The sequence below is a fragment of the Anas platyrhynchos genome, chromosome 4 (genome assembly GCF_047663525.1).
Source record: "Anas platyrhynchos isolate ZD024472 breed Pekin duck chromosome 4, IASCAAS_PekinDuck_T2T, whole genome shotgun sequence".
In the NCBI taxonomy this organism is placed as follows: Eukaryota; Metazoa; Chordata; class Aves; order Anseriformes; family Anatidae; genus Anas; species Anas platyrhynchos.
The window spans coordinates 21074431-21101551 of record NC_092590.1 but is presented as its reverse complement, the minus strand read 5'-3'; the positions used below and the strand labels follow the sequence as shown (position 1 = coordinate 21101551).

Here is a 27121-nt window from a genome sequence, read left to right as displayed (position 1 = left end):
GTCATTAGAACGTGCCTGCAGGATATTCTTTGATTTGTATTTTTGTGTAGGAGGAGACTGAGGTTGGAGTGAAGGACTTGGGAAGTTTGGCTTTGGAGTGGTCAAGGCTGGAATCTCTAAGCTTGCAGCTGGTGGACTCGAGTGGGTGGTATTTGATCTGTCCGTGTCTGCTAGCTAGAGCAATGATCTATTTGGCACAGAAAGCGTACACTGCCATTTCCTGCTGAGAAAGCCAGATCCATACCATGAGAAAAGGGACTCCTACAGATTAATCTTTAATGCAAGTCTTTGTTGGCCTGTGCAGCTCAATGGGATTGGTGCTGCTGCTCTGAAATAGACTGCTGAACAGTGCATAGTTTTGAATACACAATGGAGCAACTTGTATCAAATGGAGGAATTTATATATACATGTATACATACATGATTTTGTTCACTGCACCTTAGCTCCATGCACAATTGTTTCTCCTTACTATAGATTATTGCTGTGCACAGGAAGTTTTTGTTTTGTTTTTATTTTTCAGAGCTAAGTCTAAATAATTTTGGAAAATGTAGTAAAATGCACTGACCTGTGAAATTCCTCAGTTGCTCCTTTCTCCTTTTCTAGATAAATGGGACTGAATGTGGACTGAAAGAGAAAACATTATGGAAAAACTTTGAGCTGTGATGTTGACACCATATTGCAATGCTGTATATGCCTGTAATAGGTTACAGTTCACTGCATCCATTATACAACTGCTACTCAGTTGTGTATGCTAATAAGGTACTGACTTCCCAGTTGTAGATCATAGCAGAAAATAGAGGTTTTTTTTAATCAAACAAATTGTTAAGTAGTATTTTCACTGTCTTGCTCACATACTAGTCATTCGTTATAACTTTTTTTTCCATCTCTTTTCCAGTATTTCAACTTAACTTCTGTCCTTTAATGAATTAAGTTTGTTTAGATTTTTCTTGAATGTTTTCCCCCACCCTGGCAGGTTTGCCCCGAGGAAGCTTTTTATAATGTTGAACTTAAGGTGTTTTTATTTAAATTTTATTATATTGGTATTTTTGGTTTGGGTTGATTTTTTTGACATATGCAGCCTTCTGACTCTGTGGTACAAATTGATTGTGCATTATTTTACTGTACTTAAGAAACCTCTTCAAAGATGAAAATGTAAAAAAGTTACATGGATCAACTACAGTTTTTGTGATTCTTATTGAAAATAGAATAGAAACCACATTAAATGACATTAAAGTGACAACTCTGTTTTCCTTTGTTCTTGTTCCAAAACTATGCAGAAAGATGATTTATTGTATATTTTGTTTAATGAGTACGACATTATACTTTCTGTGTGTGGAAAAAAATATTTAACAGCGTTTGGTCTTTTGCACATTATATTTTTTCACTCTTGAGCATTATGCTAAACACATGGATAGCTGGGGTCAACCAGGGTGAAGAAAGCTCAAATATTCCACTTGGCCTCAAACCATACCAGCTGTGCTGCTTTTTTCTCATTAGGCTTAGGCTTTTGGCTTGTACAAGCTCTTCCCTTAGCTTTTGCGTGCCTGCAGTGCTGAAGTCAGTTGGAGCCCCGTCACTGATTCCCAAGATTCAGTTTCTTCTTGCTTCTACTCGCATGTGTAACACTGCAAGAGAAGTAGGTAAAGTAGCAGTAAACCTGGGTCTAGAAGCCGGAGGGAAGATGAAGGCATGGATGGATGAGAAGAAGCCTTTCTAGGACTATGTGTGTGCTGCTGACCTAAGCCAGCCCCATCTCTTGGCTTTGGAGCAAGCTTTTCAGCAGTGCTGATGGTTGTGAAATAGCGGCAGTTGAGCTGGCATAGACAGAGCCTGCAAGACCCTTCTGGAAAGTGTGATCCTTTTTGCAGATCCTGTGCATTTACCACTGTGTTCTGGTGTTCTTGTGTGCCTGCCCTGACACACACTGTGAGATTTCAGACGTCTCTGTTTCCTCTAGCTTTTTTTGCAATGATTCTTTCTTTCCTCACTTTCCAGACCAAAACAAACCCACAATGAAGGCCTGCTTCTTTTGGTCATGGACATCATACAAAACCTTAGAAGCTCAGTCATATACAGTGAATCAGTGACTGAAACCATTGCACTTTCTGTACCTTTAAAGAACCACCAAAAATGACTTCCCTGCCTTGTATACTCAAATCTCAAGGTACTCAATCAACTTCTATCACTTAGGCTTTTGCTGCAAAGCAATAACTTTTATTTAACTGAAAAATGGAGAAACTCATGAGGACATGTCCTGAGCTAAGAGTTTCCTTTAATTAGCAGCTTCCTCCTAGCTGTGAGGGTGTTCACGCCTTTCTTCCATTTTGGTGGGAAGGAATTAGAATAATTAATAACAGTTCCTCGTTGGTGATGGGCAGGAGCAGAGCTCTTTTGTTCTTAGCTACCGGATGGGTTTTCTGCCTGCACATCTTTCAGATGTGCAGTTAAATTGCAGTGGGTTATGTGGCAATTACAGGTTTAGCTCATATATGGGAAGGAAACACACCGAGAGAAAGCCTGTGTAATGAAAATAGAGCTCCATGAGATGGTTTTGCTTGTCATCTTACTTCTCTCTCCTTCCCTGGCTCAAGCCTACGTCCACCATAAAAACTGATCCTGTATTTATTTGAAAGTTAAAATGTGGAGCTATAAACAGCATGAAAAACTAGCAGTAACTTCTGCATTTTTTGATGTCGCTATGTGTTTGGAGATGCCTACATAAATTAAAGAAGCGAGAATGAAGGTACCATATTCAAGAATCTTTTAAAAATAGGCCATGCAGTCAGAGCTTATTCAAGAAGTAATCTATGCTAGCGATGAAAACAAATTAGGGTACATGGATATTTTTAGGAGTAACATTTTGTCACAGCAGCTTTTCTGAACACTTTCAGGGTCATATCTTTGCTGTTCTTCCTTAGGTGGGAGTCCCATTGAAACTAGTGGGAGTTGTGCCTGAATAAAGATTTGACCTGTGCTTTTCCCTAATATGACATCTTTTTCTTGAATGACCTTCTGGCAACCTTGTTCATAAGCAATTTATCATGTTTATGCTCTGAGTAAAAAGTGCCTTCCATCTGTTCTTAATTTGTGTTCCCTGTAACTTCTATTTTTGCCTCCTTTTTCTGTCATCTGTGTTGCATTGAAAATAGGGGTTTTGGCCAACATTATTTAGCCCCATGTAAGGGGTTGTAATCATTGAAATAAATCTCTTGGCAGTCTTTTCCTTAAGCCTAGACAACCACAGTCATCAAGCAAAAATAAATGATGGGGGCAACAGCTTCAAATAAATCATTAAAGGTTTTCTTTAGGTGCCACTCTTCAGGCTGGCTTGGTTAGTGCTTTGCTCCTCAAGCTCTCCAAGCTCTCAGCTTTACTTGCTCTTTTTTGTTCTTTACCTGTCATACTCTGCCCTGGTCTCTCTCACCAGGTTTTCATTTTAGGCAAAGCCCGTGTGTTTGGTGAGTATGCCTTTTTGTGATGTGTACATACACGAATTCTCATGTTCTGCAACAACATCTGCATCAGCTTTGATTAAAAATTAGGGCGCATTTGGGAGAAGTAGGAGAATAGTTACTACAGTGACTTTTTCTAATACTGAATTCAATTTTTTTTCTTTAACTATTCTTAATACCAATTTCTCCTCATGCTTGTACTTTTTTTGGATAGAAAAACTAAACTTTTTCAAAGCAATATTGCAATGTGTGTTCCCCTCTTGAGGAAATGAATGTATTCCTGTTCCATTTTGACCATTTAAAGACACTATTTGACTTGGCTTTCTTTTCCTGATTAGAAGGGTGGAGAAGAAGACAGAAGACTCATTCTCTGAATCCTTTGATGAGCAGAATGAAATCTAAGATTGAAGATTGCTTTGTTATTTATTTATTTGTCCATGGGTGAAATATACGTCTTTTCCAGAAAGTTTGAGTAACTGGAAACTAGGCAGAGAAACACAGATGAAGTTTAGATGAAAGCTATGTATACCAGCTGGGGGTTATGCAGAGATTTTTAGAACAAGCTCCTGAGGGCTTAAAAACCCTTACTGCTCCTGAAGGCACTCAGTGCCACTTGCTTGCAGTGAATCAGAACTGTGGTTTTGAATCTAGAAAGAGATTAGACGACAGTAATTTACTTCCCCATTGAAAAGAATGTTAGATATGATGAAGTCATTCATGAGGCAAGTTATTAGTAAACCTGCTTTATTTTTTCTATTACTATCATCACAGACTAGCATATGTGGCATGAGAGTTAACCAAGATTAATCAACAAATCATGCTAATTTTAATCAAGTCAAATTTTGAGGCTCCCATTAGTTTTAACTGAATTACTATACTCATTGAGGTCAGCAGGAATAAGTGCTAGATAAAAATTCAACTGCACTATCTAACAAACAGCACTTTTTCCTTGTCAAGCCTGGTAAGAGAGCTAATTTGGAGTTGTACTTGTCCATGCTGAAGAAAAAACGAGAAGCTCTTGTTAGAATGCAGAAAATGTCTGGTACTTTGGATGCTATGATGTGTCATAAAATTTTGGGTGGTATAAAAAATTCTATATTCTCAAATCAACAGAAGTCACCAAGAGTTCCACTTAACCATGGCAAAAAAAAAAAAATCATAGACAATTGGACCAAATGTGTCTGTGTTTCTGTACAAATATTAAGTCTGAAGAAAGTTGTGGAAACTAAAGTTACTGGTTGTAAATAAGAGTGTTGCTATGATACACATGTTAGAAATTTGGTGAAAGAACAATAATCAATGTGGCAGGCAAACTACACAGGAAAAATTGGGAACTTTGCTGTCACATCACCTGTTGGCAGCCTAACTGAAATCAAACAGGGCATGAAGGCAGAAAATACAATAATGAAGGGAGACATTACAAAGTTGGTATAGGGATGTGCTAGGGATGCGATTCTGAGTAAAAGTTTTGGTGTTTTAAATGATTGTTTATACAGAGGATATTTGCTTATTTTGAAAAAAATTGAACGTAATTCTAGGACCTGACATAAAGACCTGGTTCAAGATAAAACTGGAACCTCTGTGTGACAGCAATGAAAATACTTAGATGAGTATTCCTGAAATAGCAAAAGGAAAAAAGAAAAGAAAAGAAAAATCTCCCATGGTAATGTTTAACTTCAAAGAGGAAACTACATAAAAATATGAAAACTGTTTAAAAAGAAAGAGAGCCAAAAATTAAAATGTTTATGGGAGTCATGAAGATTGTTTAAATACGGGGGCTTACTGCAAGCCAACTTCCAGAAAGAAGGCTTTAAAAGACCAACAAAAGATTTGCATAGCTAAACAGCAGGGTAAAGGAGTAAGAGGATGTCTTTTATTAAAAGGACTTCTTTTAATAAAAGTAAAAGGGCTTCTTTCAAGTTCAAGTTGTACTTAAATGAGGAAAATAGAACATAAACAAGCCAGATACATAAACAAAATAAAGCAGGCCAAAAGAGATTTTGAAGAACAACTTAGAAAAAAAAAAAAAAAAGTAGCAAAACCTTTTTTTTAGCTGTCTTTAAGTAGACAAAATCTAGACAAAATTATATAGGGCTAATAAATGATCAAGGTGGCAAAAGTATTTAGGGCTACCTCTCTGTCAAGAATGTGCCAGAATATTTGTTACCAATAAAAGTGTTATTAGAAGATTTCATGAGAAACTGACGACAGTGAATGGTTTTAAAAAAAAAAAAAAAAAAAAAAAATACCATGGCCAGATGGTATCCACACAAAACAATTAAAAGAAAGTACAAAACTGTCAAGCCAGTAACTATGGTGAGTTGCTTAAAGGTGTTCTAGTCCAATAAATAAATAAATAAAATTGAGGTGATGAATGATACTAATCTGAGAAAACTGATAGGAGCTGCTATACCCCTTGCTCCTCCCTTCTAAATCTTTAGATTTATGGGTGTCATTAAAAAGGGGGAAGCATCAGCATAGGTTTCATAGAGGAACTTATAATTCTTTAAATTTCTTTGGAAAAGTAATCGAACATATGAACTAGGGTGAATCCGTCTGTTAGAACCCAGGTGATCTTCCATATCTTTATCAAAGGCTCTTAAATAAACTTCATCACCACAAAGGTCCTCTCAGTAATAACTAAAAAATAAGACACTGGCATAAGTTTGGCTGCACCACAGTTAATATCCTCATAGAGGCTCACACAATGCTGTGTTTTGGATTTAGGATGAGAATAATGCTGGTTTAGTTGTTGCAGAGTGGTTCTTGCACAAAGCCAAGGCCTTCCCAGCTCCTCAAGCAGGGGGTACACCAGGAGCTGGGAGGGGACACAGCCAGGACATCTGGCCCAGGCTGGCACAAGGGATGTCCCACAACATGTGGCATCATGCTTAGCAATAAAACTGGGGTAAAGGAGGATGAAACAGAGATGTTTGGAGTGATGGCATTGGTCTTCCCAAGAAACCGCTACACGCGATCAGCCCTGCTGTCCTGGAAATGCGTGCTGATGGGAAGTAGTAAATGAATTCCCTGTCTTGCTTTGCCTGTGTGCAGTTTTTGCTTTCCCTGGTGAACTGTCCTTATCTCAACCCATGAGTTCTTGCACTTTCACTGTTCTGATTCTCTCTCCCTTCCCACCTGGGGACAGTGAGTGGCTGTGTGGTGCTGAGCTGCCTGCTGGGGCTAAGCCACAACAGAAACAAACAATTAACTCAGTTTTTGCAATGGAGGCAATTGCTCTCTAGAGATTCAAGTAATATATGAAAGCCTCCGATGTTCAGCTGACAGCTGTTTTAAAGGATATAGGGGGGAGATGCCATAGGCAGCAACCTTCACTGACAGTACTTTAATTACCTAGTGTAGGAGAAATGAAAGATTGCCGTAGAGGCTTGTAGCAATGTCTCATGATACTGATAGACAACATTAATCATTGATAAATGTAGGATAATACAAATGGGTGGGGGGAGTCTTAGCTTATGTATGCAGGGTTGACTTGGAGTTACAATACCTAGTTCTAAAAAAAAAAATAGTGTTAATCAAGGAAGAAAAAAAAAAAAAAAAAAAAAAAACAAGCAATGTTTGAAAACTTAAAAAAAAAAAAATCAATAGAGAACAAAAGAGCAAACATACTATCTCACTCCACAAATCTGCCATACATCCATATCCTGAATTATGTTTGCACTTTTGGCCTCTTAAGAAATTGAATTTTTGTCACTAAATCAGAAGTATGGAAGAGCTTGTCAGGAATAGCTTCCATACAGGTAGCAACTACATCAAGTTGGGCTCTTCTGGGAATGAGACAATGGAGGGAATGATCTGTAACAGTGTGTATGACAGAGAAGGTAAATGAAGAACAACATTCACTGTTTAAGAACTCAGTCACAAAATGGCAAAGTGCACCTGCCATTGGTGGCGGAGTCAAAACAAGCAAGAGGAAAGGATATTTGTTTGTACAACGCATAGCAAAATGTAAAGTTCACTCTCACAGGGCATTGCCAGTGTCATTAGTTTACAGGGATTCAAAACGTTACAGGACAAAATTCATGGAACGTAAATCTAATTAGAGCTATTAGAAACGATGACCTCAGCTTAGAAAAACCCCAGAGCTGCTGGCTTCTAGAAGTTGGAGTAACATCCTGAGGGAGCATCAGTTCATGCTTGCCCCATACTCTTCCACTCTAAGAGATAAACTGCAGGGCTGGATGAACCATGCAGTTGTAATTTTTTTTAATGAAATATGACTTACTGTGTAGTTCCTATTGCAGCTATTTCTCTTTATTCATGACTACTCTTTATTCTATTTGTAGCTTTGCATTCAAAAAATAATTATAGTGAGTCCTGGTTGCTATTCAGTTGAGGGTCTCTGACTGAAGAGTAGGATGAAGGTATGATTAGGAGGCCTGAAAATTCAGCGTTCAGCCCCTGCCCTGCTGTTTGAGTCTGCATTGTTTGTGTTTCGTATCTTGAAGTACCTCGGTGTGTAGGGTGGTATTTGGGGGTGACAGCTTCCTTGAACAAGACCAGAACCTGTAGAGCAGAGTCCTCCATGGCCAGACTACACTGTAGGTACTCCTGTTTTGTCTAGATGAACCTCATTTTTGTTGTTATTCTTGGGTTCTTTTTAGGTTTGGAGCACTGCTTAAATCTTTGTTTTGTACCATCTGGGCTCTTTTATATCTCCTCCTTGGCTTATTAGTGAATGTTTTGGGTTAACACTGTGTTTCTTTCATTCCTCCTCACCCCAATATGTGACCTCTGAAGTAGATGGTCCTGGGAAAAGACTTTATTCATGCTTTCTAGCTGTTTTATTTTTGTTTAAAGCAGATTATAACTGGCCTTGAGGGAGAAGACTTGGTTTTTGCTTTTTTGCTAATTGTTAGATTTTTAAGCATTTTGCTACCAAACTGGCTTGTTTTGGTTTTAAGGACCTCTCTGTTCCTATTCTTAAATTAGTGCAATGTGTTTAGATTACACACTGCAAACATCCAATTCTGGGTGCTGGCATCATTCTGATTGTTGTGTGATTTCAGTGGAGGTCCGTAAAGACTGAGATGATACATGTCAAGAAACATTACATCCCGTCTCTGAGAGTATTGTAGGAAGCTTCTGTCAATGTAATCTGGGATCTCTATGTTACTGGAAATCAGAATGACTTTGCAGATCTTCATTATTTATTTTTGAAACCAACTCTGGTTTCATGAGATGGTGCAAAATTACTTTTACTTCATTGTAAAATGTGATTATGTCCTCCCACAGTGGGTGTTAAGTCTTTGATTCCATTTGGAAGGTGACTGAAGGCAAAAATTTCCAGATACGTCCACTAATAGCAGCATAGCTTAGACATTTTTTGAACTATTACCAGAGACTTGTCTGCAAGCCTGAGTGGAACTTGTTGAAGAAAGATCACCTCTTTTTTTTTTTTTTTTTAATTATATATATATATGTTTTTATTTTCAATTTAGGTTTCTTTGTATCGCTGATAATTCTTGAATGGCTTGAGGGATGTCAGGCCCTGCCTTGCTATCACAGGGTTTTGGTAAGGTGAGATAAAAAGAAAGAGCTCAAGGGAGAAATTGTCTTTGGATTTCTTTACTAACAGATGTTTGGATACAGAAGTACCACAAGAGGGGAAAAAAATGAACATTAAGTAAGATCTGGAGTTAGACTACATAATATAATCATATTTTCTCATATATAAATACTTTTCTGATAGTCATTTCATATGGCTCTGGAAAGATCTTATGGGAAAAACATCTTTTCATGCTCTCACACACAGCATTTCTGGTTCAGATGGTCTTAGCTATGCTTTTCCATATTATGTGTGAGATAGTTTGTTTATTTTTTTTTTTTTCAATAGTGAGGCAGCTTTCCAACATTATTTGGTTCAGGCTTGACTGTTAATTTTGAGATATTCCTGTGTTTGATTTATTTTTTTGACCATTCTGTATTTCCTTATAAACCAGCACTTGGTTTATGACTTGGACATTCACTGGAATTTTCTGGGAGTGGGGACATTGAATAGACTGCTCCTATAACCACACAAACAAAAATCTACTTATGGCTCTCAGTTTCAATTTGCTTCCCTTATTGTACTTTCCCAGAATTTCAGTTTATTCCATCTATATAGCGTATGTATAGTGCAGTAGAAATCTGGGGTCCACATTTGTGCACTGGTGCGTGCAACCCTCCAGCTGAGATCAGTGGGGGCCACAGAGTGGGCTCAAGGGAAGGGTATGCATTTGTATTAGCTTTAGCTTTTCCATTTTTGAGAATCAGCGTAAAAATAATTTCCTCAGAAAAGCCTATAGGCACAAACCCAATAGCTAAACCTAAAAAGTAACGACGAAGCTTATCACTAAGGGATTCAATGGTTCTTTTGGTACTACTCTGTCCTGCAGCATGTTTTTCTGTCATTTTCACTGTGAGGACAGTTTGACAATGGAGCAGGTCACCCAGAACAGCTGGATAAGCTCCATCCTTGGAGATTTTCAAGACCTGTCTGGGAGAAGCCCTGGATAACCTGATCTAACCTCAGAGCTGGCTGTGCTTGGAGCAAGAGGTTGGGCTGGAGACCTCCTAGGGTCTCTTCCAACCTAAATTGTCCTATGAAGCTATCCTGTGTTCTATTGCTTGTGAAGGTAGATCAACCTCACATATATATGTACTGTGTAGGAGGTAAATGTCTGATCTTAGAATGAAAAACCTGTGTTCATAATGGACAAAATGTGAATTTTGAGATCTCACTGTGAAAGGCTATGCCATAGCCTAGGTTTTTGGTTTCATTTTTTCATTTTCTTTTTCTCTCTGTCATTTCTTTGTTTAGGTGGAAAATGTTCGGTTACTTGATCGTGTATCCTCAAGAAAAGCTGCACTGGGAACCTTGTATTTAACAGCTACCCATGTCATATTTGTGGAGAATTCTTCTGACACTCGTAAAGAAACCTGGGTATGAATTTTTATTTTTCAGTTAGCTGTAAGTGCATGGCAATTCATTGATGGTAGTTTGAAAATATATTGCAAAGTAGATTAAATGTGATAAATCAGGTTATATGGCTGCTTTTATAACTTCAGAGCATGTGAAATTCCAATTGAAGACCTTTGCAGCTTGATAATTCTTGAGCACTTTCAGTGGCTTTTGGATATTGTAATACAGAGGAATGCAAGGGCCTTCACTGTACAAGTACTGGATGTGTTTCACAGAGGAACCACCTTTGTAAAGTACATCTGTTTTGAATGTGAGTTACTACCCAGTCTCAATCAGGTCCTGACTGCCTGTACTTCCATTCTGTTAGTTGAGATGCCCAATTTTTTAGCCTAGGGACTCTGGAAGAATTTTATACAACTGATGTTGGTTCATCTTTTCACTGCACAGATAGATGATAAGAGCTCTTTTTCTGGCAACCATTAGCTTATCCTACAAAACAAACAAACAAAACCAGAAAGCTTTGGATAGCATGACCAGGCTAATGTCTGACCAACTGAAACACCCTATAAGCCTTTGTCTGTAGGGTATGTATCCGGCACTGCCTGAGCCTGATGCTGGAGGTAGGAACAAAACTACAAGAGGAGGTGTGGGGTGATTTTCTTAAACACTAGTGGAAGCTGTTGTCTCTGTCCTGGCAGATCATTATAAGAAACAATTTTTCTTCCTGAAGATTTACATCATGTGGCATAACTATTTACAATTCCTTCCCAGGTTCTCCACAGCCAAATTTCCTCCATTGAGAAGCAGGCCACAACTGCCACAGGTTGCCCACTGCTGATCCGCTGCAAGAACTTCCAGGTCATCCAGCTAATCATCCCTCAGGAACGAGACTGCCACGATGTTTACATCTCTCTAATACGTCTGGCACGGCCAGGTATGGGAAGGGAACATGGCACTAAAGTCAATCACTTTCCTGAAGAGAGAGAATGTAATGGGAGAAGTGTAGCTGTGCATCTTTCTCCTTTGCAGTTTAAGAGAAAAGACTTCATTGGGGATGCATTACAATGAAAAAAAGGTTTCTGAGCACACAAGCTATTGAAGTAATCACTTTTAGAGTAATGAAGAACACGTTATAACAAGTAGTTCATTCCAAAAAGTTTGACATGAACTTAAAATGATACTCTAGGGGATTGCTGACCATAAAATATATTATAATGCTATTTTACATGTCACTGTTGCTTACTGGATGCCTTGTGTAAATGTGAATTTAGGAAAACACTGACAACTCTCTAAATTCAGGGAACTTTCACATTCCTGTGGTGATGAAAAACTTATGATAAATCTAGTGACCACATCAAGATCTGATTTTTCTGTGCTGTGCATAAATTTTTTTTTAAATCAAAGAAATGTGCTGCAGCAAGTAGTTAATTTATGCCACTGGAGTGCTTGTGTTTTGGCTTATTATTGTCTAGATTTTAATGATGAAAGATGAATGTGCCATTTTTTAATTTATTAAACCCAAACAAGGTCCTTTTGAAGCCTTTCCTTTTTACAGTGAAAATCCAAATGTTGCAGTGGAGTCCAGCATCTGATCCCCCACATCAGGAGCCAACTCACAAGGCCTCTGGATTGTTTGTATAAAATGATAACTACATAAAGACAATGTCCACCTCTGTCTTGTAGTATTATTTTAACAGTAAGCAAAGAAATGCTTGCCACAGTCTGTACAAAAGTGACAGCATGGGCTTTAATTTATATCTTGCTAGGACAACACCAGTTTTATCTAGTGTGTAGAGAGGAAAAATTGCACAGTCAGCCAGCACAGTAACTGATCTTTGTAAAGTGCCTTCTATAATTAGGGTAGTAGTAGTAGTAGTAATATGCAAGTGCAGCAGATGTAACTTGATATGCTAGGTGATGCAAGATGAAAGCAACTGGAGAAATTCTGAAACAATGAGACAAACATTTAGCCTGTGCTTCTGCTGATGTAGATCTGGATTAATTCCACAGGCCTTCACCACAAGTATGTGCTCATGCGTGCTGGAAGGAAAGCAGTTCTGTAACACTATCTCCTTGGAGCCAGGAGAATGTGTGCCTATTGCTGTGCACCAGGATGGACACTTCGGTACGGACATACAGACTGCCCAAGAGAAGAGTGGCTGAGGAGCACGGACACATGCTCAGTGCCAGACCACAGTGGGCAAAGACATTTGAACAAAGAAGATGCAGTAATAGCACAGCAGAATTTGCTTTTGGCAGAGTTCAGGTGCACAGTGGCTTTCTTTCTCCAGCAAAGTATCCAATCTTCAAGTTAGGCAGGATAAAATCTTGCTTACTTAAAATTTAGAAGGCTCTAACCAAAAGTTGACCCAAATGTATCCTGATGGTACTCTGCTCTGTTCTTTTTGTCAGGGCAAGAAGCTTCACTTCTTTAGGTTACACAGTTACCCAGCATCATAAAGTATGCTTTACTCCATGAGGAGAAAAATGGACTTGTTTAAGTGCTGTTCTGCCTTCTCTGCCTGATCTTTGCATTGATTCCAGCACAGCTGAATCTGAGTGAAGCCTTCTCATGTACTGACTTAATCTCTTCCATGTTGTCTGAGAAGGAGAAATTTGTGTTTGATTTAATTCTTTCCAGCAGGTAATAGCATTTCAATATCATGCCGTCAGCTGAATCCATCCTTTTTTGCTTAGTTAAGACATTTTGTGAAACAAGCAGACTGTAACAGTTATTACAGGATCGCAGACATTTATGACCAAAGAAGTGTGGAAGATTGTGGAAGGTCCTGGAAGTGCTGGAGAAGAATTGATAAATGAGCTTTAAGACACTGATTATTAATACTTAAGCAATTTTGTTACCACCTATAGATACCATCATGTTGTAGTAGTTGTAATGTGGAGTGAGACTTCAGTCATAAATAACCTGGATATTTTGTAACAGGTGGATTTTTAAAGGCTTCCCGCTATGCCTGAAAGCAGGTCCACTTGGGAAGAATTTCCAGATGTTTCTGATAACTGAACAATAAAAGCAAGAGCTTAGATTGCTACTTAAAGCACTTTATTGAAATGAGCTCAGATTGGATTTATGGATAATGATGAAACTTTGTTAGCAGATGAGAAATAGACCACAAATCGTTATTTTCTTTCTCCTTTCTCTTCTCTCATGACCTTGTTGTCTTTCAGTACTTTCCTGACAGAATTAACATGAAGTTTTCTTTCTTTATGCTTGTTCTTATTTTTCATGAGTGTACATACAATCCATTTAATTAAAAAGTGCAAAATATAACTTAAATTACACTTTTAAAAGACATAATTGCCCGGAGAGGTTATACAGTCTCCTTCTCTGGAGATATTCAAAACCCACCTGGATGCCATCCTGTGCAATGTGCTCTAGGTGATCCTGCTTGGCAGGGGGGGTTGAACTGGATGATCTTCAGAGGTCCCTTCCAACCTCGGCCATTCTGTGATTCTGTGAAAATTAAAATAAAAATAAAGACTACCTATAGAAAAAAAAAAAAGTGGAAGCCTTATCATTATTAATTGTATAGTTGTTGTTGTTATTGATATTATTATTTTTATATCCATGAGTCTCTTACTGTGGTATGCTAAGACTGCTTAGCATATTATTATATGCAGATATTATTAGAAAGGAAAGTGCGGTAGTAAAATTTACTGATCTTGTTAAAATTATATCATAAAAGACCTGTATCCATGGGGAACTATGACACCAAAGAGGATTCAACTTGTGATTTACATATTTCAATTTCAAAGTTAAAAACCTATTCATCAGAAAGTTTTAAGGAACTTAAATCAACAGGATAAAACATGCCCTCATGAGATAACACTATCTTCAGCAGCAAGAACTTTTGTTTCAAGCTATATGTGGAATAGTTTTTCGTATCAGTTACAAGTGCTGTTTAATGCCAATGGTGTCTGACTACCATAAACTACCACAATTAAGACACTCTTTAGTAAAAATACAGATAATACAGACATTCCTAATAAATAAATAAATAAAACTCCAGTACAAGAAAAGTTTACTATATGGTACTTGACTGAGGGTGACAAGTGGCGTAGCTGCTAAAATGAGTTTATGGTCACAATGAAATGACTGATGCAACAGTCATTTTGCACAAAACAGATGTTATATTAATAAAGGGATCTATAAGCTACCTCTGACTTGCAAATTGCTTTGCAGGCCTAATACCGATTCTGTCACTAGCTTCAATTTTCATCAGATAAAAACATATAATTTCTGTTTGCTTTTTTTTTTTTTTCTTTTGTTTTTGTGTGTGTGCGCGCTGGGGGAGAATTTTAATCTTAATTTTAATTAAGATTAATTCCTTTAATTTTAATTCTTTGGAACAGCATATTTCAAATGGCATTGCTAATAAGGCACATATATTATAACTTATGTGAATAACAAAAATATCACAGTATGCTTGACAATAGTTATAAGCCAGGCTGTAGGATTTGGAGTAGCACTTTATGCTATTTTTAAAAGAAAAACTACAAAAAAAGACAGTGCCAAGTTTTGTTTCTGAAGAGTGACTTCAGGATCAGAAATTAGATATCTTACTGTTCTGTTTGTTTGTTTGTTTCAGTGAAATACGAAGAGCTGTATTGTTTCTCATTCAATCCAAAATTAGATAAAGAAGAACGAGAACAAGGCTGGAAGCTTGTGGACCTCAATGAAGAATATAACCGGATGGGTATTCCGAACGATTACTGGCAGATCAGTGATGTTAACAGAGACTATGGCGTGAGTTGTTGTGATTTTTATGTCATGGAGCCCATGCAATGCGTGGACCAGCAGTCCGACTGTGGGCTACCCTAGTGCTTAGATGCAGAATTCCTGTGTGCCCAGTCCTGTACGCACTTGTAGTAAAATGCAGACCTTCTCCTCTTCCACATTGAAAGGAAAATAGATAGCAGGATAAAGGATATGTCTTCAGTTAATATATTGGAAGCTGAAGAGCAGAAATTTGGCAAGAGTAAGTTTTAAACCTTAGTGCTTGGCTGCTGGTAAATCATACCTAAAATTAAGTAAATCATACCTAATGTTAAAGTGTCTAAATGAGAATTTTCCTGACATGTACTGTTACATAAAATTGCTACACAGACATTTTAAGAAAAAAATACTAGTAACAGCAAATTTGGCAACAGTTTTTCCTCAGTGGCTATTCTCACAGTCCTTTTGAAGCCTCTATGATTGACTATTAGAGTTTTCTACAGTTGTCTGAGAGATTATCTCTCTTCCTAGCCATGTACTGTCCTGTCTAATTCAGTCTTGTACAACCGAAGTCCCCGGAATGTTAATTAATTGTGAGAAATAACAACCAAAATATGATCCGAAAGAAATTTGTCCATGCCCTCCATTGGCTTTGTTGCTGGATCGTATCCATGATAAGGAAGGCCTGTGAAGTTCTCAGAGAAGACTAAGTGTGCTGTCAGGGTTTGTTTTCTTTTTGGTAAAGCAAGCGGAAAAAAATGTTTGACCTCTCTTAAGATAAAGCATAGGAAAAATGGGATCATGCATAAAGCCCGATTCACCACAGCATCTTTAACCACAAGCCCTTCCTTTGCGTTCCTCTTCATTATTTGTCTCTAGCAGTCTCAGAAACTGAATTCTTGTTGGGCATCCTAACTTCTTTATTCATCTCAGCAAGTCACAGGGAAATAGTAAACATCCTTTTGGCCCCAGCCAGAATGCCGCACATGATATCAAGAAGAGAAAGTTAAGCAGGAATCCCATTTCTCTTCCTATTTGTGTCCAGAAGAACCTCTAGTTTTTTGTTTGTTTGTTGCCTGGTCATTGTGTTCCTTTGAGAAGGAAGACATTGGCAGGGCTGCTAGCCTTTTAATATCCTTGTTTCATACAGATGAATTCCTTTTCGCCAAGTGCTTGTGTTTTTTGTTATTTTCCCCAGATTTACCAGAAAATTTGGCTCTACAGCCCCCATTATAACAGAGAGATGTTTGAGAACTTCAACCGTTCCCATCCTTACTTCCAAATTCTGCTCTGGAGGAAGCAGCAGTTGTAAACAAAATCATGCTGTGCATAATGCTGGTTCTTTTCTGATTTGAATATACATGTATGTTCTCAACATGGCCTAAATTAACACTTGGAAATACAGTCCTTTTAATTTTCTCCTCTGGCTTTGTTGTCTGCAAGATAGAATTAACACATTCCAATTTTAGAAGACTGTTTTGAGAAATGTAGGTGATGTGTACAGCAGCTGTACTATGCCTCTGTATTGCTTGAGAACAGGGCTCCTTGCTATTTTGTTTTTGCAGTGGAGCTGGCTAATGTTTGTTGTATTCTGTAGACCAAATGAGCAGTTTCCTTTTGCAGGTCTGTGACTCCTATCCTACAGAAGTGTACGTACCAAAATCTGCAACTGCACACATCATAGTGGGGAGCTCTAAGTTCCGGAGCCGAAGGCGTTTCCCAGCTCTTTCCTACTACTGCAAGGATAACAATGTAAGTGTGGATTTGTAGCTTTGATGTGTTTACTTATTTTTGTCCTTGACTTTGTAATTCTTCTAGTAAACATCTACAAGAAGAATCAGTTTTTGTTTTTGTTTTTAAAGATTGTTGATGTAATCTGGTTAATGTGTTTTTTACATATTGTGAGCAGGCACATACTGACATTATGGTTAGATCACTCACAGGCATTTAATGCATTTATTTAAACTCATCATCAAGCTAACATCAAAAAAAATTATTGCAATCCCTGTATGAGAAGGAATCAAGACAAGGTACAAGAAGTCAGAGGGGCCTGGGGAGAACTGATGAGATGCAGCCTGAAACATTGGTGGCAGAAGAGTGAAGGCCAGTAACAGGTGACTGGGGAGATGACTGGAGGAGAACAGAGGAATTTAGGATGTGGTAGCCACAGCCTGAGAGCAAGATGAGGAGGAGAAAAACTATACTTGAAACCATTGGAAAATTGGGAGTAGCCTCTCAAAAAATAAATCTGCGACTTGACCTAGCAAGGATGTCTGAAAGAGCTACCAAATTCTGGCTGAGCGCACGTATTATGTGTGTATGATGTGTTGTGGCTTTGTTGAAGAGGCTTTCCTTGTCCTTGTCTTTGGTAGAAGAGAAGGGTGCCACCTAATCCCTGTGCTAGATGTTCTCAGGGCTGAGTAAGGAGCTGCCCCACTTGTCTAACCATTTGGAAAAAAACTTGCACCTAGGCTATTGGCACTCCTGGTTTTGGCAGCTGATGTAAAGGAGATGGGTGGGTTGAAGGATCCCATAGACTGAGTGTTTTTACATTTGTGTCCTGGACCTCTAGGAACTGGCTTAGCTTGCCTGTCATTACCAGTTAGGAGAATGGTGTCCCCCTGGTAATCACAGAAGACCTGTGTGTCTAATAGCTCCTTATGTTTCAGTCACAGACTGGCAACTGCATCAAGAGGTCTTCCCTGGTAGTTCTGGGAGATGGCCAGGACTTCCCAAGGACAGAGCTATTGTGGGATCACAGTGCATTTTTAGAGTCTCTCACACAGGATGGGAACTATTTCCATAGGCTGTTACAAGCAGGAATGATAAACTACAGTCCACAGAAATCTTTTCCTTGCTGTGGTCCTTATCCTAGGTTTAAGCTTCAGAAGGGAATGAGACATTATTTTTGACTCATTCTTTACCCCCTTATTTCAGCAGAATTCTGCTTCAGTAAAGATCTATGGGTTTGACTGCAAAACAGGAGGAAATAAAGGTTTTAAATAGTAAATGCAGTCTATGTATAAATTGTATATCGTATTTAATATTTAATGAAAGCCAATTTTTTCAAAATGAATCACTTTGCGTAATCAACTAAGTCCAAATACATGCATTTAGGATTCAAAACACTTGGACACTTTCAAATATCAGAAAAAGAACAGGTTTTGGGGGTCAGTTGGATTGCAATATAGTTGTCCAGTTTGGATGTATTCCCCAATTTCTACCTAGATGTTTTCCCCGTTTAAGCTGGTGTTCAGATTAAGGCTAAGGTTCACTTTCAGACCACCAGCGTCTGAAGTACTGTGTTCCCTCCTGGATCCTGCAAGGTTCAAAGGGCTAGGAAAAGAAGTGGGGTAAGATTGGTGAAGGTAGGCATTGAACAACTAGAGTAACAGCAGGGTGGGAAGAGGTCTGCTGCTGGCAGGGGGGTGGCTGCCACTCATTCAGTCTTTCATAACCACTACTGTCCCGTAGTAATTTGGTACGCCCAAGTTCAAATGATGTTGCGACACTACTCTGCGTCTCACAGGATCATTGTGGCTATGCTAAGATCAAACCCTGGAACTATTTGTTCAGCCTGTGCGATACAAAGTGACCTGATCTCCTGCCCTCCCCACATCCCAAGAAACGTTACAGACGTATGGGCTCGTCATAAGCATTTGGCCTGAGTCAGCTGAAGGCAAGCTGTTCATGGAGATAGCGTATAGTGATTCCTGCTTGACACCTAATGGGTATCTAGGTCAATTTATCTTTCTAGTTTTGCATTGCTGTCAGTGCAGCTGTTTCATAAGCTGAGGCTAAACATGATCTTAACCTCAATCTTAGCTTGACAGACAAGCTGCTCTCTCCTTCTGGTGGCAGCACATATCTTAGCCCTTGAGCCCCCAGAGTGCCACAACATAATGAGCTCCAGCCCCTCTACTCCTCAATCTGAACCTTAATCCACAACCCTAACTTTAGCCTTAGTCTTGATGTCCATATCTACCTCAAGTGTGGCACACCATGGTTGAGAGTGAAATGTCTTCCTTCTATTAAAATAATAAGTTGTGAACATATTCATGAGTATCTTTTGCTTCATGAAAAAGAGGTGTTAGCATATATTAAATCACTGGGAACTGCACTGATCAGCAGGCAAAATTAAATGACTAATAATCTGGTTGCAAATAACATTTAGTGTCTGAACAGGCTCTCACACGATTCAGAATTTATGTATTAAAGATACCCATTTTACTAACCCCTGATAGTTCAAAGACTTGGCTGAAAATAAGCATGTTCCCTCTCACAGTAATAAATAATCTGTAGGGCAGTCTGTGTGGGTCACGACCTTCAGAGTACAGATTCTCTTCATGCTTACATTCAGTGCTTAGAAAGTGTATGCAATAGCCCTGTGCCTCCTACAAACCTAGCTGCTCCCTGCCTAGCAGTGACAGGGAAATAAAACCTCCCTGTTCCACATCCAGTTCCTTCTTTCCCAGTTTCATTGAGCAGCCTGTTCCTAATGGGTTTAGGGAGAAACTCCTTTGCCTTCTTCAACAGCTCTGGCTAATAAATGTGCTCCAGGAGCCAGGCTGCCTGACCCACTTCCCATGTTGTGAGGTCTTTCTCCAGAGGCAGTGCTAAAAATACAGCAGCATCACTGATCTGGCCGCACAGTATGCATTTTTGCTTCCTGGACTCATGATGTCTAAGGCTGTTTAGTAGAGTGTGTATTGGTGTAAGTTGGGTGTAACTGGTATCGTAACTGAAGCATGAGTGACCGTGCAGAGGGATCCATTCCTCATGCTACATCAGTGCTCTTGTGATTGTAGTGCTGTACTCATCGTTCTCTAGAGACCACCTTTCAGGAGATATTCTCCACGAGGGAAAAGTCTATATTTAAAATAGCTCTAAAAGTTGGATTCAAAATTAGACCTGGGCACTGGGGTATTATTGCCATAATATTCCCTTGTCTTTCTAAAAATAACTTATTTAGTAACATGCAATTCATTTTACCATTTCCATGCAACTGTACACGTATGGTGAACGTCTAATAAGCTGCTTTTGTAAATGCTTCTGGATCCTAAATCATTTCTGCTTAATAAGTATACTAATTTATTTATTTCTTCTTCTTTTCCTGCAGGCCTCCATATGTAGGAGCAGCCAGCCTTTATCTGGCTTTAGTGCTCGATGTCTTGAGGATGAACAGATGCTCCAGGCCATCCGAAAAGCAAACCCAGGAAGTGATTTCCTATATGTTGTTGACACTCGACCCAAAGTAAGTATATTGCCTTTCTTGCCCGTAAAAAGACTGAATCTGGGCTGAATAAATGGCTGTACTTCTGCTCTCTGTTGCACCTGTGTAAATCCACAGGTAAATCAGGATTTATCAGGAATATCTTAACTAGGAATCTTGCCCATGTTTTTCTCACTCGGAGAGTTTTATTCTTTACACTGAGTCTTTCTCTTTTTTGTTCTTAGCAACATGTTAAGATACAGAAAAATAATAACTTGAAATAGTAACTGTAATGAGATAAAAGGCTAGTTTCAACACATGAAGGAGCTAACAGTAATACTGATGAGGCTAGTGAAAAATAATTTCTGTTACAAAATTGTATTTACAGTTATTTGTAGTCTTGCAAACCTCTACCTGCTTATAATAAAACTTACCATGCAAGATTACTCCTATAAGTGGGGGAATAAGCTCTAATCCTGCAAATTTTTCCAGTAAATGACTTTGTTGAGACACCTCCTGTGAGCAGTGAAAAAAGCCACAACTTTAAGTAAAGAGAGCAAAATTGGCTGGAAATTACAAAAACCTCTGTATTTCCAGCAGTGCTGAGTTCTTCAAGAGCCAGTCAGCAGGTGAAGACTCTTTGGTTTTCACTGAACTTCTCTGAAAAAAGAGTTCTGATGGAAAGAAATTCAGATACCTAGATTCCCACTCATCTCTGTCTGCACTGGGCTATTTTACCAAAGCTTCTGTGAACCCAGGTGCCAAATGCAGCCTTGTTACAGCTGTGCAGCTCCTCATGCATATATAACCCTGGAGCATGTAGGCAGTGGTAGATCCCAGTGCAAGCTGCTCCTGGCACTTCTCTGGGAGACCTGAACAAACACACAGGTAAATTATCAAGTCTGCTGCAAGGTCCTCCATTGCTCTGCTAAGCTAAAGAGCTACCTGCCTCTTTTCTCACCGGGACTAGTTACTTGTGAAGACAATGAATATTGACAGATCCTTGAACCCAGCATTCCCAAGTGCTTCTTGCATGCTGTCTTTCGTTGTGATTGCTAATGTTCAAAACAAAAGATTTGGCTGTAGAGGAAAGTTTTGTTTCCACTTTATTTAAATAGGCCAGGGTGACCAAGCACAGAGCTTTTACTTTGGCGACTGCCTTTCTTCATTTTCTCCTTCCTTTGTATGTTTACGGAAGATGTTAATATAAATTTATGAGTGAAACACATTAGTTCTACTACTCTTTTTAAAAAGTAAGGTCTTTGTTACCTTCCACACAAAAGAAGGTTCCAGGAAAACTGGCAAGTGAGGTCTGTTCCCTTTAAAGGTTTTATCCTCCTGTTTGCTGAGATTAAACTGGGGCAGGCACAATTTAGAAATTAACAACTGCTTTAGGAGCAACAGATGGAATTTGGGTAGGTGATGTGGAAAAGTTGTTAGTAAATATTGTGGCAGCTGCAAAATTTGGCAACTGATAATATTTAAAATAAATGAGTGTCAGAAAGCCTTGCAAATTTAACCTTATATTTATTTACTTTTAAAGAGAGCTGTCTCGGGTTTATTTATTTATTTATTTAAATTAAGGATTTCTGTGATGAAATTGCTCTGATACAGAGACAGTTTATAACATTTGCAGTGCTGAGGATTAGGTCAGTTAAGGGCAAGGTATGTTTCATTTAGGGCTTCTGGGCTTTCTGGTGATTCAGACATACATACAGATCTTTTTTCTGAAGCTATATGCTGTTGTCAGGAGGGACAGCTTCATGTTGCTGATATAAGAACACTGAGGTCTACTTCAAAAGAGAAAGATTAGGAGTTGACAGATGATTTAAATCTTTCTAGCAAGTCACACTGAGGGCTCTGTCCTTAGAGGACACGCTGTTCACAGGCAGTAATTTTTTTTATTGTTCCTTGACTGTCAAAGATCAGCAGACTGCTCATTGGTAGACTATTTCTTCTTTTTTCTTATTTCCTTTTTTTTTTTTTTTTTTTTTTTGTCTAGTTTCCTGTTTTAGAGGATAGTTTCTTCTGTTTTATCATGGAAGTCCTGCAATATTTCATTTCCTAATGGTCCTCCACAAATGCAACTATGCATTCCTATTGCTAAGTTCTACTCAAGAGAATGGATGTGTTAGAAAACACGAAGATGGGAGAAAAACCCTGTCTTCACCTTTCTGAATTAGAATAAAACAGTTGAAAAGCGATCTCACCTGTTTACTTATGCATATAAAATTAAGTTAAAGTTCATAAAAAGGGTTTAGTTTTTAATACTCTGGAAGTTAAGAGGTCAGATATGGGGCATGTGAACCAGTTTTGACTTATGACATAAAGCTAGACCTGTTCATCTTAGTTGGAGATAAGCTGGTAGCAGACAATCCTCCTTAATGGCCTGCATTCAGTTCCAAATTAAAATTGAATAGCAGGAGTATGTGTGTTTGGGGTGGAGATCAGGAAGAGACACATTCTCCCCATGACACCATTAGCTGCGTACTGAAGTATACTATTGTGAACTTCAAAAGCAACCAGAGAAGCAGCAAATCAACAATGCTTCCTGCAACATTTGGAAATAAATTGGAGGAGTTCCCTACCTAGTCCTTTGTCCCCTAGACAATACTTGAGATACTTCACTTTGATTTTTTTCAGAACATAATGTCTCTTTGCAATGAAGACGTGTCTCTCTCTCTCTTTCTCTCTCTTTTTTTTTTTTTTTTTTTTTTTTTTGTCAACAGATACCTCACAAGGTGTCTCCAAAAGCTTTGTTAGTGTCCTTCAGTATAGATGTGCAATGTGCATTGTTACTTTAAATCAGAGATCTTTCCTGAGCAGAACTTGTTAGTTGTGCTTAGAGGCATGGAATTCCTGTAATGCTGACTGTTTGGAGTAAGACATGAAAAAAGTATGGGAAATAATAAATATTAAAAAAAAAAGGATACAGGTTAATAAAGTAAAAGGGCTTAATTTCAATCAGCTCTATTTTTTTGTGTGTGTGGAGATCTGAATTTGGCATAAGGGGCTTGGCAGATAGCTTTCTTTCCCCCCCAAGAATCTCAAAAAGGGGGAAATAAACATTAAAGAAAAACCAAAACACTTAATTTTACACATGGGAGAACTGAACTAAAGAAGCATGTAGTGACTTTCCCAGGCTAGCAAGCAAGCAGCAGATTCAAAGACAAAGCTCCAGCTTCCATTTCAATGTATTTTTTCTTTTTTTTTTTTCTGAAGCACAGCAAAATATTTGGTAGTGCTGCATTGTAGATGAAGATGTTTGTGGTAATTTTGTCAATTCAGATATTTTGTGGTCTTATACAACTGGAGCCAAGACACTCTAAACTTGGGAAAGCTACTCTGACTCTTCACTATTTCAAGCTTAAGAGAACTAAGCTGTATGAACTTTTGGGTGATTTGAGCAATAAAATGTATTTCTGGGAAATATATGTTCCATATGCCATGGAACAGGGTTATGGCAGATAAGACACTGCCACCTTCTGGGTGTATTCTGCTAGTAAACATAACGCTGACCACAAATAAAATCAAAACGGCCTTTTAAAAGCAAAATCAAACCTTTGTGCTCTTGCAGAAGAGCCCTACATAAGTTGTGGGGTATTCTGTGTGTGTTTGATTAATACTCGATGTGTGTGAAATAGAGATCAGAGCCTTAGTGACCCAGCAGACTGCAATATACTGTAAATGGATTCCCATTGCCTAACCAGTTGTGTTGACACAATGTTGAAGGCTTCCAATTTATGCCTGACTTAAATCACTCTGATTTATTGCAGTAGACCATGAGCTTTGTTTCGAAAAGAATCTGTATTACTTGTTTTCATCCAGTTTTCCTATTTTTTTTTTTTTTCAGCTCAATGCAATGGCAAATCGAGCAGCAGGGAAGGGATATGAGAACGAAGACAACTACTCCAACATCAAGTTTCAATTCATAGGCATTGAGAACATCCACGTCATGAGAAATAGTCTGCAGAAAATGCTTGAAGGTATTACTCTTCTTTATTGAAAGCTATGGAAAAGTTTTGACACAAATCAGAACAACTTTTTTGAAATCAGTACCAAACTAAAATTTAGTCTGGTGTACAGCATGTAGTTGCTTGCTGTCTAGTGGACTTGTACCATGGATCATCACTGCAATTAGGGATGTTTTCCTAATTGTGTGAAAATCTTGTTCCACGAGTGAAATCCAGGTATTGTTTACTTTAATGACAAACCTCATTTGACTTCAGTACACCTTACTGCTACTACTCTTTCCTTGTGGTTTAAAATTTGATGGTAGAAAGTAAACAGATGCTTATATCTGACTAAGATGATAGTGGGAAAGACTGAAGATTAAAAAAAGAAATCTCAGAAAACATATGGCTTGAGTTTTGTATTTGGTCAGTAAGGAACTCATGTGTTTGGGACTTCAAATTTTAACAGAAATTTGTTCATGGCCTGTATGGGGCACATCACACCAGTTCTGTTTGTGAAACTCCCAGTCAGTGGCTGTAACCGTTTAACACCTTCATAATCCCCTGTAAATTAGTAGTAATCACTTTATAAATACCTAGCGGTGTATAAACCAGCACATTGTACTGGTTTATAGCTTTAGCATTTGGAATACACTACAGTTTAGAGGCCTTCTGGGAAAAGGGTAAGGATAAAAAGCCATCCTTGACCCACAGTTGTTTTGTTGATTTTTAACAGGCAAATAGTAAGTGCTCACTCCATCCCACGCAGTCTTAGTATTTATTTCATGTATATCATCAACAAAAGGCTTCTAAATTCTTTCCCCACCTGAATCAGCTTGGTCCTGAACAGGCCTTGGTCTTGAATTGGGGGATCCCCTCTGAGGATGGGGCTTCCACAGCTTCTCGGGGCAACCTGTCCCAGTGCCTCACTATTTTACAGTGAAGACTTACTTCCTAATGTCTAATCTAAATCTATCCTCTTTTAGTTTAAGACCATTCCCCCTTGTCCTATCATTATCTACCCAAGTAAAGAGTCCATCTCCATCCTTTTCATAAGACCCCTTTAAGTACTGAAAGGCCACAAAGAGGTGTCCTCGGGGCCTTCTCTTTTCCAGGCTGAAATATGCCTTCTGGTACCACAGGAACGTACCTTACCATGTCCTCTTCAGCCACACACGATTCCAAGGCAGTCTGCGTAGTCTTCTGTGATCCCTGGTCAGTAACCTTGTCCAAATGAAGGAGGAAGGCTCTGTAGTCATTGCTCTGCCCACTACAGATGCATGTGTGCTCAGCCCTACACAGGATCTTAGGTTAAATCAATAACTGCTAGGCAACTTGTTTTATTTTTAGTACATCACTCCCTCTGTGGTGTATTCTTGCTTAGTCCCTTGCCTAAGGGTCTCAGAAGGGGAGACTAGAAGGGGTTTTAGTGAACGACAAAGCCTTGTTTGGCTGGAACAGAGGCCTCGTGAACAAACCTTTCCCTTTGTTTGTTCAGCTTGAGCCGAGCAAGGTTAAAGTAGTAAACAACCAGCCTGGCTGCACGGGGTAGTGTTGTGTATTATTTTAGAGCCAGAAGTTCATGAGCCAGGCCCATGGCACAAACTGATAGGTAACAAGGTTATTTCTGAGACATTTAACATTTCATGCTGCTTGGGGGCATAACTTTTTAGCATGTGTTCTTAAATGAGCCATATGCCAAATATGTCTCTTTTTTTTTCATAGATTTTTATATTTTCTGTGTTGAAATCGCATTTAGAGACCTAACAGATAAGATTAGAAATTAAAGAAGTGAAGTTTCAAATACTTGAGGCTCTCATTGAATTTAAGGCTTGAGGTGCACGAGGGCTTTTTTCATGTAAAAAGCCATACAGTTTTTCTCTTTTTCCATTTGTAGAAGTGTCCCTTCATCTTATTTTTCTTGTGCCCTTTAAAATGTTATTACTGGGAACCAGAATCAAAAAGCCTGCCAAAGACAACGACAATATCCACTTGATCTGGCTTTACATTTTCATTAAGTATTTGAATATAGCGGGGTAAATCTCCAGTGTAAATATCACATTACACTGCCAACATCCCCAAATGTGCCTACTGATCGTGCTGTGTTATAAGTCTGATTTGGTGCAGGAGTGCAGCAAAGGTAATTTTATTCCATTTACTGGAATTAAGCAGAAGTGAAGTTCAGATGAAAGACTGCAGTTTGTTGTCAACATACAATTTTAAATTATTTCAAACACTGAAGAAATCTGAACTAAAAATGCACTTAAATTAGGAATATGTTGATTTCTTTAGAAAAAAAAAGCTGAAGCAATTAGTTTATAATTATTGCCAAGAATTTGATTAGTAAAGAAAAAAAAATCAGCTTTGAAATTTTAATAACTTCAATTCTAACAGTTTTATTTAATTAACTTTAACGTGTATGTACTCTTGTATATTTATTTTAGCATAATGTAAGAGCATTATAAATTTGTGTTAAAAATTAAGACAGATTTTTAATAATGTAAATACTAAATTTGTAGGATAATGAGATTTTTTTAAGAATATGCAAAAGAAGTTGAGATTCCACTTTACACTGGAAGAAAAATGTACTTTGAGGTGCTGAAATTTCCTTCCAGAAAAACAAACAAACCAACAAGTTTTATCATTGCCTCTGCTGCCTCATATCATTTTGTATAATATTGAATTTTATTATTGCTATTTTTTAAGAGAGGTGTATATGAAGAAACGTGTGCCAATTTTGATCCTGGACACAACTTCCATGAAATATTTTTTAATATTAGAAGAAGATGTTTTCTCAGGAAAGATTCAGGTGCTGAGCCTGTTGTTTGGTATTTGTGAAGCGG

At 38.3% G+C, this 27121-nt stretch overlaps 1 protein-coding gene and 1 long non-coding RNA gene across 7 annotated transcripts in view; one reads left to right on the top strand and one right to left on the bottom strand.

Annotated features, from left to right (window-relative positions):
* The window catches only part of MTMR7 (myotubularin related protein 7), a 48670-nt gene that overhangs the window by 6811 nt on the left and 14738 nt on the right, over window positions 1–27121 (top strand). For all 5 annotated transcript variants that reach the window (XM_027456165.3, XM_038179050.2, XM_038179049.2 and 2 more), the window contains 6 exons: window positions 10277–10399; window positions 11150–11312; window positions 14986–15143; window positions 16737–16865; window positions 20233–20367; window positions 24179–24311. In XM_027456165.3, the coding sequence (XP_027311966.1) occupies window positions 10277–10399; window positions 11150–11312; window positions 14986–15143; window positions 16737–16865; window positions 20233–20367; window positions 24179–24311 (841 nt within the window). The remainder of the gene's footprint in view (window positions 1–10276; window positions 10400–11149; window positions 11313–14985; window positions 15144–16736; window positions 16866–20232; window positions 20368–24178; window positions 24312–27121) is intronic.
* Window positions 567–25796, bottom strand: LOC140002431 (uncharacterized). Of its 2 annotated transcripts, XR_011808961.1 has the most exons (4): window positions 25429–25796; window positions 13746–13850; window positions 1473–1626; window positions 567–625 (listed from the first exon to the last, which is right to left on the bottom strand). It is a non-coding gene; the product is annotated as an uncharacterized lncRNA (long non-coding RNA). The 2 variants fall into 2 exon arrangements; XR_011808960.1 differs by lacking the exon at window positions 567–625 and having other exon boundaries at window positions 1150–1626; window positions 25429–25786.